General features: G+C 49.2%; 3 protein-coding genes across 4 annotated transcripts; 2 read left to right on the top strand and 1 right to left on the bottom strand.

Annotated features, from left to right (window-relative positions):
* The first annotated feature begins 251 nt into the window (after nt 1-251).
* Nucleotides 252-5,049, top strand: LOC6560433 (5-oxoprolinase). Of its 2 annotated transcripts, XM_001986511.3 has the most exons (7): nt 252-469; nt 530-809; nt 864-1,176; nt 1,669-3,180; nt 3,241-3,501; nt 3,565-4,765; nt 4,832-5,020. In XM_001986511.3, exons 1-7 carry the CDS (start codon nt 302-304, stop codon nt 4,979-4,981), a joined length of 3,885 nt encoding a protein of 1,294 aa, XP_001986547.1. In that variant the 5' UTR covers nt 252-301; the 3' UTR covers nt 4,982-5,020. The 2 variants fall into 2 exon arrangements, with proteins under 2 accessions (XP_001986547.1, XP_043070769.1); XM_043214834.1 differs by having other exon boundaries at nt 272-469; nt 530-1,176; nt 4,832-5,049.
* Nucleotides 5,050-5,478: 429 nt separating this feature from the next.
* On the top strand, nt 5,479-14,290 carry LOC116806252 (small subunit processome component 20 homolog). Its single transcript, XM_043214602.1, has 7 exons — nt 5,479-5,483; nt 5,547-5,611; nt 5,681-8,048; nt 8,129-11,029; nt 11,090-12,951; nt 13,023-13,664; nt 13,731-14,290. The coding sequence occupies exons 2-7, from the start codon at nt 5,567-5,569 to the stop codon at nt 14,163-14,165; spliced, it is 8,253 nt and encodes a 2,750-aa protein (XP_043070537.1). The 5' UTR covers nt 5,479-5,483; nt 5,547-5,566; the 3' UTR covers nt 14,166-14,290.
* A 375-nt stretch (nt 14,291-14,665) lies between these two features.
* Nucleotides 14,666-17,536, bottom strand: LOC6560176 (GPI ethanolamine phosphate transferase 1). The gene is made up of 2 exons (XM_001986509.3): nt 16,699-17,536; nt 14,666-16,644 (listed from the first exon to the last, which is right to left on the bottom strand). Exons 1-2 carry the CDS (start codon nt 17,474-17,476, stop codon nt 14,780-14,782), a joined length of 2,643 nt encoding a protein of 880 aa, XP_001986545.1. The 5' UTR covers nt 17,477-17,536; the 3' UTR covers nt 14,666-14,779.
* Between the last annotated feature and the right edge of the window lie 41 nt (nt 17,537-17,577).

The raw sequence follows: 17,577 nt of genomic DNA, 5'->3' as shown, positions 1-17,577 counted from the left end.
TTGCCCCACCAAACAAATGAATTACACATATGTGTGTATCACTTACATAATACTTACACACACACGCCACACTATCATTATATAGTTTCCGAGAGATTACAACTGACATTAGAAACACATATATAAATCTTTCCACACAGAGAGCAGAGCAAGCAAATAAAACAACAAATATTAAATAGAGAGCAAGAGAGACAGAGTTGCGCTCAAAAACTAGTATAAATATGCATAGAAATTGTGGCACACGTTCAGTTAGCGACGATCGCTCTGCTTTGATAGACATATACACGCAACGGACTGAATAATGGCCTCCTCCGGCAAGTATTGTTTTGCTATCGATCGCGGCGGCACCTTTACCGATGTTCTCTGCATCTGTCCCGGCGGTCGAGTGCGCACCATGAAGCTTCTCTCCGAAGATCCCGAACGCTACAGTGACGCACCCCGTGAAGGCATACGGCGCATACTGAAAGAGGTATCAAGGTATAGAGCTATAGCTAATGGCATAAATTAATCGGGCAGGTGTTGATCACAGGAAACTGGCGCAGATCTGACTGCAGCGGGTCTGGTGGACACCTCAATGATTGGCTGGGTGCGCATGGGCACCACTGTGGCGACAAATGCTCTGCTCGAGCGCAAGGGTGATCCAGTTGTCCTGGTTGTTAACACCGGTTTCCGTGATCTCCTCTACATTGGCAACCAGGCGAGGCCAAAGATATTTGACCTCAATATACGCAAGCCGGCGAATCTCTACCAGACTGTCGTCGAGGTCAACTGTCGAATTGTACCCGAGCAGCCCGAACGCTGTCAGCTTAGTAAGTTAACCTCAAATTTTTGGCCCAGCTGTTTACCAACGAATTATCTTTCAGATCATCAGTGGAAAGTGCTGCAGGGCATTACTGGTAGCAATTACTTTGAAGTGGAGCCTGTGGATGAGTCTGCCGTTCGGGTGTCCTTAGGTGCCGCTCGCCAAAAAGGCATCAATTCAGTGGCCGTGGTGCTGGCACACAGTTACGCCTGTCCGGAGCACGAGTTGCGTATTGGAGAGATTGCCACCCAGCTTGGATTCAGTCATGTCACACTCTCCCACAAGGCGATGCCCATGTGCCGGGTGGTGGCCAGAGGCTACACAGCCTGTGCGGAGGCCTATTTAACACCACACGTCGATCGTTACCTAGCCAGGTAAGTGGATGCTACTGTATATTTATATATATATGTGAGTGTGTTTGCTTGTGTGTGTGCGTGCTAACTGTATGTCTTAATCTCTCGCTCATAAATTTGCTCTATGAGAGTGTTCTTTTTTGTATTTTTTTTATTTTGGTCGAACAACAATTCAAAAATCTAAAACAACAACCATAATAGCGCGACAACAATAAAGATAATGGTATTAATGAAAGAAAAAAACACGGCTCTGGAAAAACCTATGCATATGTATATAGAGTACAAAAGGCAATGACAACAACTATAAAAATCTCTAACTACATAGTCGAGGTCAAAAAAGTAGACATACCTGCTTACATAGAATTTCAATCAAGATTGTAATTTTGTGTTTTGCCTTGGGTCTTGTGTCTCAGCTTGTTCTTATCGTAGTTTTACATTTTCTTCGGCATAACTTATTTAAATTAATTTTATTGATAATAATATTTTTTTTAAATATGTAATATTTCGTTATAGCTTCAAGTCGGGATTTGAGAATCAGCTGAGTGGCGTTGATGTGCTCTTCATGCAATCGGACGGTGGCTTGACCAACATGGAGAATTTCCGTGGGGCTCGTGCGATACTCTCCGGGCCAGCAGGTGGCGTCGTGGGCTACGCTTTGACTGGCTGTCGCGAAACGGAGTTACCATTAATTGGCTTTGATATGGGCGGCACTTCGACGGATGTGTCTCGATATGCTGGCAGTTATGAGCACGTGATTGAGAGCACCACGGCTGGCGTGACAATCCAAGCCCCACAATTGGACATCAACACAGTTGCAGCGGGTGGCGGCTCTCGACTCTTCTTTCGCTCTGGCATATTTGTTGTTGGTCCCGAATCAGCCGGCTCCCATCCAGGACCCACGTGCTATAAGAAGGGCGGACCCTTAACCGTCACGGATGCCAATCTGATGCTCGGTCGGATTCTGCCGCAATACTTTCCAAAGATATTCGGCCCGAATGAGAGCGAACCGCTTGACTATGAGTTGACCAGGAAGAAGTTCGGTGTGCTGCAGTCGGATATCAATGCTCATTTGAAGGTCACCGGTGATCCCCGAGTGTTGACAATAGAGCAAGTGGCTCTAGGTTTCATTCGCGTTGCCAACGAAACTATGTGTCGTCCGATACGAGCTCTGACCCAATCCCGTGGCCTGGACACCGCCAATCATGTGCTGTCCTGCTTTGGCGGCGCTGGAGGTCAGCATGCTTGCTCCATAGCCAGAAATCTGGGTATTGCCAAAGTTGTGGTGCATAAATATGCGGGCGTACTATCTGCCTACGGGATGGCTCTGGCTGATGTTGTCCAGGAGGTGCAGGAGCCCAGTGGTATTGAGTTCAATGAAGCGAATGCTAAGCTCTTGAAGTCGCGTCTAGATGCATTATCGGAGCGGTGTCATGCTCAGCTTGCACAGCAAGGATTTAAACGAATTGAGTTGCAACCATTTCTGCATTTGCGCTACGAGGCAACAGATGGCGCCTTGATGTGCTCTCCAACTGCTGATGCTGGAATTCAATCTGCATCAGCACTGATTGCTGCTTATGGGGACTTCCAGGTGACTTTCCTGGAACGCTACCGTACCGAGTTTGGGTTTGTGCTGCAGAATCGACGCATTATCGTGGATGACATACGCATTCGAGGACTGGGCAAGAATGAAACGCCCCCTGAGCTGCAGGTGGAACGTGCCGGAGAGCAAACGCCAACGGCCGAGGGGAATACCCAGGTTCACTTTGATGAGGGCTCCTACGATGCACCCATCTATTTGACTAAGAATTTGCGGGCTGGTCATCAAATCTCTGGGCCAGCTGTGCTCATCGATCAATTGTCCACGATTATCGTGGAGCCCGAGTGTGACGTCCATGTGACCAGCTATGGTGATCTGATTATGAATGTGCAAACCAGTGGCAAGCATGGCATCAATGCCGAATTGGATCCAGTCCATCTGAGCATATTTAGCCATCGTTTCATGAGCATCGCCGAGCAGATGGGCAGGTAAATCTCTAACTTTAAGCAGCAGTCGAGTGGATGATTAACATAAGTCTTCTTTTCTAGGGTGCTTCAGCGTACCTCAATTTCAACTAACATTAAGGAACGTCTGGACTTCTCTTGCGCACTATTTGGCCCGGATGGTGGTCTCGTGAGCAATGCTCCACATATTCCAGTGCACCTGGGTGCCATGCAGGAGACGGTGCAGTATCAGTTGCGCGTGCGGGGAGACACATTAAAGAATGGCGATGTCATCTTGGCAAATCATCCACAAGCTGGTGGCTCCCATTTGCCAGATCTGACAGTTATTACACCAGTGTTTTATGAGTAAGTAATTCATCTTTTTAGGATTATCATGCTCAAATTTATAGCTCTCATCCAATTACACAGAGGCCAACCACGTCCAGTGTTCTTTGTGGCATCGCGTGGACATCATGCGGACATAGGAGGCATCACGCCGGGCTCGATGCCACCGCACTCGACATCTTTGGCCCAGGAGGGCGCCGCCTTCAAGTCGTTCCTCATTGTGGAGAATGGTGTATTCCAGGAGAAGCAGATTGTGCAACGTCTGACAACGCCAACGGACGCTAAAGGAGCTGTCGGTACAAGGAATTTGAGCGATAATCTGTCCGACCTAAAAGCGCAGATTGCGGCCAATCATAAGGGGATTCACCTGGTGTTGGAGCTGATTGATAGCTATGGCTTGGATGTCGTCCAAGCCTACATGACGCATATACAAAAGAATGCCGAGCTTGCCGTGCGCGATATGTTACGCCAAATCGGAAAGGATACATTGGAGAGGACCGGCTCCACTGTGCTCGAAGCCCAAGAGTTTATGGATGACGGCTCACCCATTAAGCTGCGAGTCACCATTGATCCTGATAACGGATCGGCCTTGTGCGATTTCACCGGCTCCGGTCAAGAAGTTTGGGGCAACTGTAATGCTCCACGTGCGATAACCTTATCGGCTCTCATTTACTGCCTCCGTTGCATGGTGGGACACGATGTGCCACTTAACCAAGGTTGTCTGGCGCCCATTCAGGTGGTGATACCCAAGAACTCCATATTGGATCCTTCAGAAGGCGCCGCTGTTGTTGGTGGCAATGTGCAGACCTCACAGCGCATTGTGGACACGGTGCTGAAGGCATTCCGGGCCTGTGCCGCCTCCCAGGGCTGCATGAACAACATCACCATTGGCGATGATCAGTGGGGCTATTATGAAACCGTTGCTGGTGGTTCGGGTGCTGGTCCGGGCTGGCATGGTGCTGGTGGTGTACACACACATATGACCAATACTCGTATTACTGATCCGGAGATTCTGGAATTACGCTATCCCATGATACTGAAGCGTTTCTGTCTGCGCACCGATGGCTCTGGTGGTCGTGGCCAATTCCTTGGAGGCGAGGGCGTCGAACGGGATTTACTCTTCCGCAAGCCGGTTACATTATCCGTTCTCACTGAACGTCGTACACTTCAGCCGTATGGTCTCGCTGGCGGAGAATCAGGCAAGCGTGGACGCAATCTCATTGTTAAGCATGATGGAAGAGTTATTGCCCTCGCTGGCAAGACCTGTATTGATGTTGAGACGGGGGTGAGTGCAGGCCAGCACATACATATTTAAAGAATATAATATTACCATATTTTATATATCTTACAGGATACATTTGCAATGAAAACACCTGGTGGCGGTGGATATGGACACATCGATGACGCGTCCAAAGTTGAAGTGTCATCCAATGAAAACACACAGAAGTTTGTCGAACGTGGCACAGTTCATGATTATCGGCAAGCACAGGAGTCTGCATAAAAATGCATTAAATCAATTTTTCTTAAATTAAATTTTATTGAAAATAAAAATGATTTTATACAAATTTATCAAGTTGCCGCCTATATTTAAAATGTGCGGTAAAATTTGTTACTGTTTTCTTGTGTGACCAGAGCATTTATATCGTTCGTATGGTTCTAGTTTGGAACAGCTTATCGATATTTAAACGAATTCATGATGAAGTCTATCGATAGTACTCGAGACTTCACCTGTTGCTGAGTTAAAATTTATTGGGCATATTGTCATTACTGCCAAACTATTGATTCTTGAGATTAAGCAAAATAGTTTGCACTGCATTTTTATTATTTATAGGAAATTTGTACATTGTGATTTAAAGAATTATTACCGGCATTTGTCCACCAAATAAAAATTGCTTGCTGTTAATAACAGCTGTTATCGTTTCATACAGTTGTTAGTGCAATCGCTGTTAACAGTTCTCTTCTCCGCAATTTTGTAAACAATGCGCACGTGTTGCAGACAAAAAGTAAATTAAATTAATAAGTATTACTTATTAAGTGCTTTTAACGCGTTATTCTCACACAACTAGCAGACTGCAGAGACAAAAATATGGCGGCAATAACAGAAAAGTCGAAAGACACAAATACGTTTCGGGTAAGTGGCTCATAGCTTTTCAGTGCACATTCAAATTTTGATAATTTTTATTTTATTTTGCGTTTGTAGTTCAAATCGTTTACAGATCGCGTCAATGAGATTGACCTGCGCCACTTGGCACTCTACCACATAGGCCATAAATACGAACAGCTCGAGGAGGCGGAAAATGAAACCTACTTTCAACAAACACTGCAAAAATGGAACGTGCTCAATCTGACTGAGGAGTACAACGACTTTAGCAAACGTTGTCGGAAAATTGTAACCCTGCCACAGCTGCTGCACCAAAAGGACTTTGTCATCGATCTGCTGCTGGAGCGCTTGGCCACAGCGACAAATTTGTCACAGCAACCGCTGCTGGAGCTGCTCTATGTTCTGGCACGCGATCTTCGCGAGGAGTTTTATGCATATTTTCAACGCGTGCTGGATCGTTTGATATGCCTGCTCAACACACAGGATGCCGAGCAACTGGAGTGGACGCTCATCTGTCTTGCTCATCTGTTCAAAACACTCAAATCGTATTTGAAGCGCAACATTGGCATCGTCTTTAATGCAATTCTCCCACTCTTGGATGAGCATCATTATGCAGAACATGTGACGAACTTTGCCGTGGAATGCTTTGCCTATATAGCGAGAGATGTGCGCGACTTTCCACGTTTCCTTGCCTACGTGCTGCAGACGGTGTTGCGCGAGCAGGTCGCCAGCGTCCATGGCTGCGGACGCCTGCTCTACGAGATTCTGCGTGGTGTCAACGGCCATTTCCACACATGTGCTGGAGATTTGCTCGCACACGTTCTTCAGCTCCTTGGCAATGTAGACGGCAAGCATACTGAGGCACAGACAACCCTCCTGGCAGACATTGTGCAGCATTGTTTTGGACTGCTGTTAAATTTTGTGAACGCCGATCAAAGTGTTGTTCTTTGGCAGCAGCTCTGTGTCGCTGTCTCCAAAGAGGATCTTAGTGTGACTGCCACAGTGCAATTGCTGGACTTAATATTGCCGCTAATTGCGCACAAGGATGGCAAATATATTGCGGAATTGTCACTGCTGGTGCCCACAATATTGAAGCTACTTGATCGGCACTTGGCGGAGCCACTGCAGCAGCTAAGCACGTTGGTTAGCAGCCTCTTGCAGGCACGGCTGACGCAATTGAGTCAACTGGATGCCAGTTGCCTGCTGCAGAAACAGCTCCAAGTTAGCCAGGTGTCGCGCACAGTCTACGCGGGTTTCGTCCTTCAAATGCTGGACTATAAGCTCTTTGAGCTCCTCGTGCTGCCCCATGTTGTTGCACACTATGAGGAGCATCAGGATGCCGCTGCACTAGAGCTATTAGCGCGCATTGTGCAACACAAACGTCCACTGCTCGTAGATGCCACAAGTCTCGCCAATTGGCAGCCATATCCAATGCAACTAAAACAAACTGAGACCTTTGAGCGTTTGCAGCAACAAATACAGCGTATTGATGTGAAGGAGGAGCAACAACTATTGCTAATAGTATTGTTACCTCATCTGCGTGGCTTCAACAAGCAACCACTGGAGGAGAGTCTAAACTTGGCCATACAGCAGCAGTTGGATGAACAAGCTGACTGCCAGCTCTTGCTGCTCCTTCTGCAAACACACTCTCTGCTTAAGTTTAAGTTGCCCAAAAAGCTAAGTGCCCAACTGCAACAGACACTCCTTCCACTTGTCGATAACGACTTGCGTGCCTTGGCCTGCCTGCAGCTAATCCTGCTTAAGGCGTCCAAAAGCGAACTGACCGAGGACATTTTGAATGCTGTCTCCAAGCAGTTGAGTCAGCCGGATCGCCAGTGTCGCCGCATTGCTGCGCATTGTTTGGAGCTGCTGGGCAGCAGCAGCAAGCAGCAGCCCAATCCTTATGGTTACTTTGCTGCTGCCTGTGGCATTGTGCCCACCGTCCACAATTACCGTGAGCTGCTGCTGCAACTGCAACAGCTGGAGCCGACAGCAGCGCAGTTCAAACAATACGCCCAGTTGCCCCACTTCAAAGAGCATGCGGTCAGTCTCTTGCTCGGTCTGCTTTACAACAACTTCAAGTTCGTGTGGGCGCCAGTGCAACAGCTACTCGCCGAATATGTTAAGGTCATGACCACCGATGAGTTCTGGCCCTTGTTCCACCAGAAGCTCTCGCTGACAGTTGCATGCATTTCATCCAAGGAGGAGGCGACTCCAGTGCCACAACGCATCTTCAGTTCGCAGGCCCTGACATCTCTGTTGCCCCTCGATGAGGAACAACAGGAGATACCGCAGCAACAGGCACTTAACTATCGTCAGCTGCTCTGGCAGTGCATACCCAAGTTGGGCAACATAGCCGAACTCAAGAATAGGGATCTGGTGAGTCTGTTCTTGCAGTTTGTGGAGCACGAGTACCGTGGCCAGCTGGAGTGCACAGAACATACATGGAATCTAAACGAGATAACAGGTAAGCTGTGATTGCTGTGTAAATTGTGTATCCATCTTTATGTTAAATAAAATAAATTACATTTTTTATCCGCACTTCAGTTGACATGGATGTGAATGCCGATAACGATGGCGACAACAACGAAACTGTTGAGAAGTCACCAACAGCAGGGGTGCGGAATACAAACCAGGAGCGCCAGAAGCGAAAATCGCGCAATTCACAAGCGAAGTTCATTCTGCAGACCCTGCAGCTCAAGTTGGCCTGCTTCGTTAAGCAGCCAAATCCGAAGGCTTTGCACCGGGAGGCGGAGATGCACGAGTTCTATCTGGAGCTGCTTGCTGGTTCGAATGGACAGCTACAGCAGCTAGCACTGGATTGCTTAGTCGCCTACAAGCAGCCCGCAACGCTGGTGCAGCACAAGCAGGAGCTGGCGGGGCTAATTGATGATGCCAAATTCAAGACGATACTTACTGGCTTGGAGCTGTCCACTTTGGCTACCCAGCAGCGCGAGGAGCTGATGCCCTTCATACTTCGTGTGCTCTATGGCCACCTGACCAAAGGTGGTCAACGTCAATTAAGTGGACAGCAGCGTAAGACGCTCATTCTGCGTTTCCTGGGCCAGTTGGAGGAGCAGGAGATTTTCAGTTTTCTTAAAATGGCCTTTGGTCGCTTCGAGGAGTACACAGATCAACCGATCGAGCTGCTGCCGGCTCATGTACGGATGCAGTTTGTCCCCTCTGCGGTAATCTCTGCACGTCAACTGCAACGCATTGTGAATCTTCTCGAGCTCATACGCAAGGAGTTTGCAGGCAGGCTAAGCGTAGACTTTCAACTATATGTGCTGAAGCTGCTGCTTCTAGCGGGCAGCGTTTCCCAACAGGTGCTCAAAGCCACTGCCCACCACGTGGAGGCTGCCTATAAGAATGTCCGGCATGGAGCACTACAAACGCTGGTCAACTACTTTAGCCAGCTGTTGGACATGTCGGAGTTGTGGCAATCGGCACAGCTGCAGGCTATTTGTGAGGTGTTTGTCTGGCCTGGATTGGAACGATTATCGCAGGACTCCATACATGCGCCGACGCCACTGCTAAAGCTGCTTCTACTCTGGGGTGGTGAGGCGTCCTATCAGTGTTGGCTGCAGCAGCGTCCCACGCCTGATTCGCCGCCCATCATGCACCATCTGATGGCTCTGCTGATGAACGACAAGGCAAAGTCTGTGGTGCGTCGTGCACTGCTCCAGTTGGTGGAACAACTACTCGAGAGTGCGAGCTCGGAGGAGGCCCACGGCCCAGTTGCTCTGGCCATTTTACAGCCTTATATACCGGATGTGCTGCAGCTGATGCAGGCCAGCTGGCGTCACAAGCGTGCTGGCAAACAAACACTGGACAAGCGGGAGTTGAACATCCTGAGCCTTCTCACAGTGCATGTGCATCAGTCGGACACGTGTGAACTGCTACTGCAAACGCTACTGCCCATCTTCAACAAACAGGCGGCTAGTGCGGGACCCGAGACAGTACTCCAGTTAATCACAACGCTATCCAATCTCTGTCAGCGTGTGCCCGCTCCACACAGCTATGTGCGCCAGCTGGCTCCGTTCTTCGAGCAGGTTCACGTGCTGCCAGCCCGCAAGTTGCTCTGCGAAATGCTCGCCGAGATGGCAAAGCGACTGCACAAGCAGGCCAAGGAGCAACCGAATCTCTCCGCCGCTTCAGCATCACTACGGGATTGGGCTCGCTTTGTGCTGCAGCTGAATGCGTGGGACAAGCGCTGGTTGGAACAACCCGACTACGACAAGCGTCTACAGGCGCTCACCGAACTGAAACAGATGCTCGAGCACAAGGAGGATGACAGTCGTCAGTCTGTCATTGATCTGGAACTGGGCTTGCTGGTCACCTATAACTGTTTCTACATGCTGCGGCATGTCTCTGACCTGGGCATGCGTGTCAATATTGGTGAGTTGCTCAAGCTGCTGCTCCCACAGCTCACCCAGCAGCTGACGCGACAGTCCGATGAGCTTCACTTTTGGCTGGATGATTCATTGCTCCCGTTGCTGCAGCGCTGCCTGCGCGATGAGCGTCACGAGCACGCTAGGAATGAAGCTATCGGCCTGCTCGGAGAACTGGCTCGCCAGTGTCCCGATGCTCATGAGATTCTGCGTGATCTCGCACCGCTATGCGACTCCCATGATGCGGATATCGATTTCTTTGAGAACATGCTGCACTTGCAGACACAGCGTCATGGACGTGGACTCCAACGTCTGGTCAATATTGCTGGTGGTGCCAGCTGGCGGCAAACATGCCCTACTCCCCGTACCCTCACGCAGTACCTGATGCCGCTAACCACGAGGTATCTGCTGAGTGAGAAGCATGCCGGGAAGCATACACTGGTGGATGTGGCCATCGAGTCAGTAGGCGTCATGTGTGAGCTGCTTCCCTGGCAACAATACCATGCCGTGCTCCGGCATTACCTTCAGCGACTCCGACTCGCACATGGTCAGCAGAAACAGTGCGTCCGCTTGGTAGTCCGCATCCTGGACGCCTTCCACTTTGATCTGACCAATGCCGATGGCAATCTTCAGGCACAACTCAAGCAGATGATTACAGATACGCAGAAGGCGGAGCCAACGACAGCGACTGAGGAGCAAAACGATGAGGATTCTGAGGTTAAGGATATCAAAGAGGAGCTGCCCGTAGACAGCACACTCATTGACTTCGAGGAAGAGCAGGCGGAGGATGAGGAACCATTGAAGCAGCAGAAACTTTCTCAAGCTCTGGCGCCCAATGCAGCCAAACGCGTCATGGCCACCATTACCAGCGTTCTGTTGCCCACTCTCAATCGGGCCATCACCGAGAAGACCAACTATGACAACAAGCACAAAGTCAATCGACGTCGCCTGAGCTACGAGCGTGAAGAGGAGGAAATCCAACGTGTGCCCATCGCCCTGGCCATGGTGAAATTGCTGCAGAAGCTGCCGCAGGAGCTCTTGGACAACTGTCTGCCAGGTGAGTAGTCTGCTATGCAATATCTATAAACTCTGACTAATCAATCCTCCTCATCTTCAGGCATCTTCATGAAGGTGTGCACTTTCCTGCGTTCGCCGTTGAAATCCGTACGCATGCTAACCCGTGATATACTGAAGAAGATTATGCTCACGCTGGGCGGCAGTTGGTTGGGTATGTTGCTGGAACAGTTGCAATCGCTGCTGACGCGCGGCTTCCAGGTGCATGTGCTATCGGTGACGTTGCATGGCGTGCTCGACGCACTGCGTGGTCAGTTGCAGCCGGCTCACATCGAATCGTGCCTGCAGAATCTGCTCGAAGTAGCTCTGAACGACATCTTTGGCGATGTGAGCGCTGAGAAGGAGGTGGATAAGATTGTCGCGCACACGCCCGAAGCGAAACCCAGTGCCAAGAGCTATTTGACGTTGAATATCGCGGCGCGGCACATACGCGACAATTGTCTGTTGGATCTGTTGCTGCCCTTCAAGGAGCAACTGGCACGCACACACTCCCGCCGAGTAACCCAGAAGATACAGGAGTGCTTTGCCAAGATTGTGGCCGGTTTGGTTGAGAATACGCACATAGCGAGAGAGAGTCTACTGATCTTCATCTACGGCACCATGTCGGAGAGCATTACGGATCTGCTGCCGGGCACACAGAAGCGGCAGTTGAGCGCCAAGCAGCAGGCTCTAATGCGTCGCTCGCGTCCCGATTGCCTTCTGATACAGCCGGCGCCTGGTCGTAGGAGCGTTACTACCGGAAATAAACAGGTCAAGTCGAATGCACAGGCGAATGCGCACATCCTTATTGAATTCGGACTGGAGCTGCTTCACTTTGTGCTCAAGCGCAAGAAGCTAACGGATCTCGACTATCAGCCCTTTCTGCATCCCTTGCTGCCACTTTTGAGAGACGCCCTGAGCAGCAATCATGCCAGGACAACAACCTATGCTCTAAAGTGCTACACGGCCATCTGGATGGGTGACTATGAGCTGACAGAGCTGGACACTGAACAGCTCTGTCCGGTGGTCAATCGCATGTTTGAGATCCTCAAGAACTTTTCCACATTTGGTGCAACGCGGCAGGAGGAGAATGCGCAGCTGGTGCGGGCTAGCTTCAAGGCTGTGGTGGCCCTGCTCCGCAAGTGTGAGGATTATACCTTGACTGAGGAGCAGATCGAACAGCTACTGTTGCACATTGAGCAGGAGCTGCAGGAAGGCGAGTGCAGCAGTCAAACTATGTGCTTTACACTACTCAAAGCACTCGTTGGACGCAAGGTGGATACGCGTTCGTTGCATGATCTGATGAAGCGTCTGGCGGATTTGTCCATCATTTCGCAGTCGGACCATGTGCGGGATGAGTCGCGTGGCATCCTCATCACATACATCATGGAGTATACGCTGCAGAAGCGCGTCGACCAGCTGCTGAAATTCATGTCCGTTCAGTTGGCTTATACGCAGGCAGCTGGACGCCAATCAGCTATTCAATTTATGCACTCGCTCATCAACAAGTTCCCGCTGCAATTGCTGGCCAAGCACTCGGAGTTTTTATACCTATCGCTGGGCACGCGTCTGGTCAACGATGAGGACACCGCCTGCCGTCGCACTGTGGCAGCTGCTCTGGAAGCGATGCTTGGAAGGCTGAACAAGCTGCAGCGTCAGCCCCTCCTCGACCTCACCATGCTCTTCTTCACCTCGCCGCAGTCCAGCCAGAAGCCGGGTGTACGTGAGTTGGCCTCTGTACTCCTCTCTCGATTTGTTCAAGCAGAACGTGCTGGATTTGCCGAAAGATTGCACGTGGTGCTGCCCCCCCTTGTCAATGTCCTAAATCTAGGAGATGCGGATGCAGGTGGCAAATTTGTTCGGGCTCCGGGACGCGAGCCTCTAGAAGTGGACGAGTCAAATCTACCCAAGAAACGGCGACATAAGGTAAGCGAAAATTGAATTATCAATTTTAGAAATACATTTATTAAATAAATATTTCTTTATTCGCCCATTAGCAATCGAGTAGAGCAACGGATGGGGATCTGTTGCTGACCGAACTCGACACCGGAGCACTGATGGAGCAACAGCAGCGCAACATTGATCATCAGCTGATACAGTTGCAGTATTGCCTGTTGAAAATCTTTGAGCATTGCGGCGAGGCAGTCATCACCGACCCGGAGCTGGCATCCACAGTGGATGAGCTGGCTTATGGCAGTCAGCGTCTACTTGGCCACGAGCACAATTGGGTTCGCTGCAATGCAGCCAAGATGCTGACACAGATATTGTTGCACTACGATTACGCGTATGTGGGTCAACAGTTGGTGGGCGTTAAACGAGAACAATCAGAAGATGTGAAGGAATTAGAATTTATCTACGCACAGCCGGCACAAGACCTGAAAAGTCTGGTGTTGGACTTGTGCGCTCAGGTTATTCCCGGTGAGACGGCCCAGGAAATGATTGATGAGATTGTCAAGCTGCTGCTTTTCGTTGCACACATGCTGCGGGATGTGCCCTTTAGCATTAAACAGGAGCCGACGGACGCAGAACAATCCGAACAGTTGCCACCTGCCAGCAAAATAAATCTCAATTGGCTGGTGCGCAACATACGCATACTGATAAACAAGGAGGTGTCCAAGGCACCGCATGACACCACAATTGTAAGTAGCTGCTACTCACTCTCTTTAATCGCTGACACTCATTGTTACCTTTCTTTTTATCCTCAGCGCACTGCTCTGTTTACACTCATCGAAGGACTTTCCACACTGTTGAGCGTTGACGCAGTCGCACGCTTAGCTCCTTCTCTACTGCAGGCACTCGTGCGCGAGATGTCCGAGGAGGATCAGAATGTCGATCCGGATCTACGCCAGCTCACATTGCGTGTGGGCAGTCGACTACGGAAGCGCATCGGTGCCGAGACCTACGACAAGCAGCGGAACGTTGTCCAGACCAAGCTGATGGTTCGACGTGCCGAACGCCGCAAGACTGTTGCCCAGGAGAAGATTCATGATCCGGTGCGAGCGGCCAAGCGCAAGGCTGGTATGCAGGAGCGCAAGAAGGTGGCCAAGCGTCTGAAGACAGCTGTAGTCCGTGGCAAAGCACCCGACATCAAACAGAAGCTCAAGAAACGCAAGCGCAAAGCAGAAATGGAAGGATTTTAATTAGTTTTGAATAATTCTATATTTATAAGCATGACACTTTTGTATAGTACTACACCTACTCTATCAAGTACATAATGTATATCTTAACGTTGCAATTAATAAATTGTTTATTGAATTGGTTATCACCGAAATAGAGTTTCATTTATTATCATAAAAGTTAATTTTGGTGTAGCCATATCTCGAAAGGACACATTTTTTTAACTCACAGAAGAAAACAGGGCTGTCGATTTATTTAAGGATTTGTAGGGCAAAAAAGTTTGAACGAAATTTGCACAGATAGTCCTTGGCATGACGATTAAAATAATGCAATAAAAAGGAAGATTGGCTTTCAAACGGCTTAAATAAAATGACTATGTAAAACAGAAATCTTTTCATAGCTCGGATCCTGATGATGTTTAAAACTTTTGTTTTCATCAGCCCTACCTAACTACCCTAAGTGTTTGGGCTATTGGATGATCCCCCAATCCTTCAATGCAGTTCGACAGAGAAAATTCTTGCGATTCTAAACATTTGTTTTTATTTGTCTGCCTAAAAGTATGCTTAAAATATTATATTAAGATACATAATACATTTAAATATTCAATTATATTTAACTTGTATACGTTTTTTGTATATCAGTTCAGTTTGCATTCAGCGCGATCGCCGTTTTTCGGACGCAGCAGCCACTTGGCTGCATAGGCGAGAAGTAACAGCACCAGCGTCGTCACCTCCATGATAACGAAATGGGATATTGACGATCCGATTTCCAGCCAGGAGCCCGTATTGCGCACGAGAAATAAAAAGTTGAGACCCATGATATCACAGATGAGCAGCAGGCAAATGAAGATTTGTTGTTCCTGCTGACGGGCATACTCGCTGTTGGTGTACACAATGGCCAGATTAAGCACCACAGGCAGCAGGAGCTTGAGCAGCACCAGCGACATGATCACAAACGGCGCAAAGTGACTAAGGAAACAGCGTGCAACATTTGGGTCGAACGAACTGATCGATGCAATGTTCCCGCTGCCGAAGAGCGAGAAGAATGTGTAGAGTAGAATGGTAAATGCCAAGCGTACTGATGACTGCAGTGACTTATGCTCAAATAATTCCGCTGCACACTGCGCTCCCAGCGAAGCTACCAGTTCCATAGTCAGCAGCTGGATAAACAGTGCCTCATATGACATGCACAACAGAGCGTAGAGCGTTCCGAAATTATAGGTAATCTGCGCCAAACGCACCTCCAACGACGTCTCCTTGCTGAGATGAATGGACAAGATGGCGTACACTAAATAGAGCCAACTGAAAAGTTTAAGTGGAAGCGGCACAGCTAACTGGTGACTATGCAAATAGATACACACTGTGGTGTTGATCAATATCAGAGCATTGCACAACTTGGTGTGCCAACTGTAGCTCCACCTCTCACGGCTCAGAAATGCACGGAGCAACAGGAGCAGAATGCCAGCCAGCAGCAAATAGTTATTCTGGTAACCCACCGAGAGCGGTAGCAGAGGGAAACAACTGAGCGTGATTACCAGGAACAGCCATTTGTAGAACTCCAGCGTGTTGGGTTTTAAGTTGCCCCAGCTTCTGTAGCCATTAAAGGCAAGGAAACACAGCGAGATCAGACGACGCTCGAAGAAGGTGAAGACCAGCAGCTCCGCGCAAGCAATGAGCAACAGCAGCTGAGCCCAGGAAGGCGGTGCTCCACGAGTAACTGATGTTTGCGAGTAAACTCTAACGGCGACAGTGCTATGGTTGCCTTGTCGCATCACCAGCATCCAGACGATCAGCGGCAGCAGCAAATAAAATCCAACAGAGATGGGAACACGTTGCACCACAACAAAGACAATCAGCAGCATAGCTGCTAAATAGAGGGGAACCGTCGCACGGGATTTCTGCTTAGCTTCCTTGTTTGATGTTGTCCGATTATGGGTGAGCAGGCGATATAAATACAAAATCCAGCCGAGGAATGTGAATGTGGTGCATATCAGCAGCCAATTGCGATAGTATCCATGATAGTAATCGATACCCTGCAAAGCCAATTTCATAATGATGTTCGTGTTGATCAGCGATTCTTTAAATTCGTTCAGCCGCAATTCAGCTGCCGTGTTGGCCATATATGCATTGATCTCCAACGAGGTCAGTTGCTCGAAACTGTTTAAAAAGGGCGCCAATATTCCACGCTTGTGCTGCTCCTGCAGACGCTTATATTGGGCGAGCAACTGCAGCGCATTGCTGTGCGCTGCCAACGCCTCATATTTGTCGCCAGCGCTCATGTAGGCCAAAGGCAATATGCCAAAGTTGTTCATTGGCGGCGGCAGACCAATTAAGGCGGACATTAGGGGCGTTAGCTGTGCCTGTTCCAGTTCGCGCAGCGGCAACTCCAAGCCTTCAGCGTTGGCCGTAAATGTGATGCCGGTGTTGGCACTACGAGCGACACCAGCACCCCAGAGCATGAAGGGTGTGTCAGTTTCATAAGCAGCGCCAGCACCATGAGATCCTGCAATAATAAGTCAAATATATTTCTATTCTATCAATTGAGTTGTTAACTTACCCGAGTCCGTCATGCCGTGATCTGAGGTCAGCAAATAGGCAGTTCGGTTATCGGGAAATGTCTCCTCAAATCTCTGATAAATCTTATAGATTTCCTCTTCCGTAAACTTCAAATTCTCCAGGAATAGAGGCGTGCCTGGCTTGTGGACATGCCCAGCGGTATCGAGACCGAGCAGATGTAGGAAGAACACAATCTTCTTGGCGTTGCGCAGCTCCTCCCGTTTTCGGTTCAGCAGCAAGCGAACCCTGTCAAATACCCACTCATCCTGCTTGTAAGTCTTGTGCTGACCGGAAAAATCCAAATCGTGATTATAGGCATCGAAATACATGGGCCGGCCGCTATCGGCAAGCTTCTCGAATATATGGAGGACATCGTGGGCACCCCAGGCGTACGTTTGCTCGCTGCGATTGAATACCGTATCGAATTCAATCGGATTCTCCTTCCAGCCGCGTGTCACTGCTGACGGATCCTCGTACAGTCCGGCTATCAATGCTATGTGGCCGGGCCGCGATTCTGTCGGCACGCGGGTGCGCGATATGCCAACAATGCCTTCCCGCATGAATATCTTGCGCAAGTGCGGCACATTGCCGCAATTCTCAGCGAAGAATGACTCAGCCCGCAATCCATCAGTGACAATCAGCACAAGGCGATTAGCTGGTGGCTCTACATTCAATGCTGCCTGTGGTTGCAGACCTTCAATGACTGGTGACCGAAAGTATATCACAAATATGGATCCCAGCAGCAGTAAATGCAACACCAATGCGTAAACAACCCACATTTCCACAAACAAACAAACAAACAAAACTAAAATACTCCCATCAGCTGTTGACAAAATCGCCCTGGTATCGAGTATTTTTGCTACTGAGTACTGTTCTTAAA

This window comes from Drosophila grimshawi, unplaced genomic scaffold (genome assembly GCF_018153295.1).
Source record: "Drosophila grimshawi isolate 15287-2541.00 unplaced genomic scaffold, ASM1815329v1 contig_1367, whole genome shotgun sequence".
Lineage (NCBI taxonomy): Eukaryota > Metazoa > Arthropoda > Insecta > Diptera > Drosophilidae > Drosophila > Drosophila grimshawi.
The sequence above is the reverse complement of the archived record's forward strand: the minus strand, read 5'-3'. Positions and strand labels throughout refer to the sequence as shown.

Bases quoted from the DNA above. Each gene is read 5' to 3' on its own strand.
- LOC6560176 (XM_001986509.3), bottom strand. From the start codon at position 17,476: ATGTGGGTTGTTTACGCATTGGTGTTGCATTTACTGCTGCTGGGATCC. The intron at 16,645-16,698 runs GTAAGTTAACAA...TTATTATTGCAG, and splicing joins TCACGGCATGACGGACTCGG to GATCTCATGGTGCTGGCGCT.
- LOC116806252 (XM_043214602.1), top strand. From the start codon at position 5,567: ATGGCGGCAATAACAGAAAAGTCGAAAGACACAAATACGTTTCGG. The intron at 5,612-5,680 runs GTAAGTGGCTCA...TTGCGTTTGTAG, and splicing joins AAGACACAAATACGTTTCGG to TTCAAATCGTTTACAGATCG. The intron at 8,049-8,128 runs GTAAGCTGTGAT...TCCGCACTTCAG, and splicing joins GAATCTAAACGAGATAACAG to TTGACATGGATGTGAATGCC.
- LOC6560433 (XM_043214834.1), top strand. From the start codon at position 302: ATGGCCTCCTCCGGCAAGTATTGTTTTGCTATCGATCGCGGCGGCACC. The intron at 1,177-1,668 runs GTAAGTGGATGC...ATTTCGTTATAG, and splicing joins GTCGATCGTTACCTAGCCAG to CTTCAAGTCGGGATTTGAGA. The intron at 4,766-4,831 runs GTGAGTGCAGGC...TATATCTTACAG, and splicing joins GTATTGATGTTGAGACGGGG to GATACATTTGCAATGAAAAC.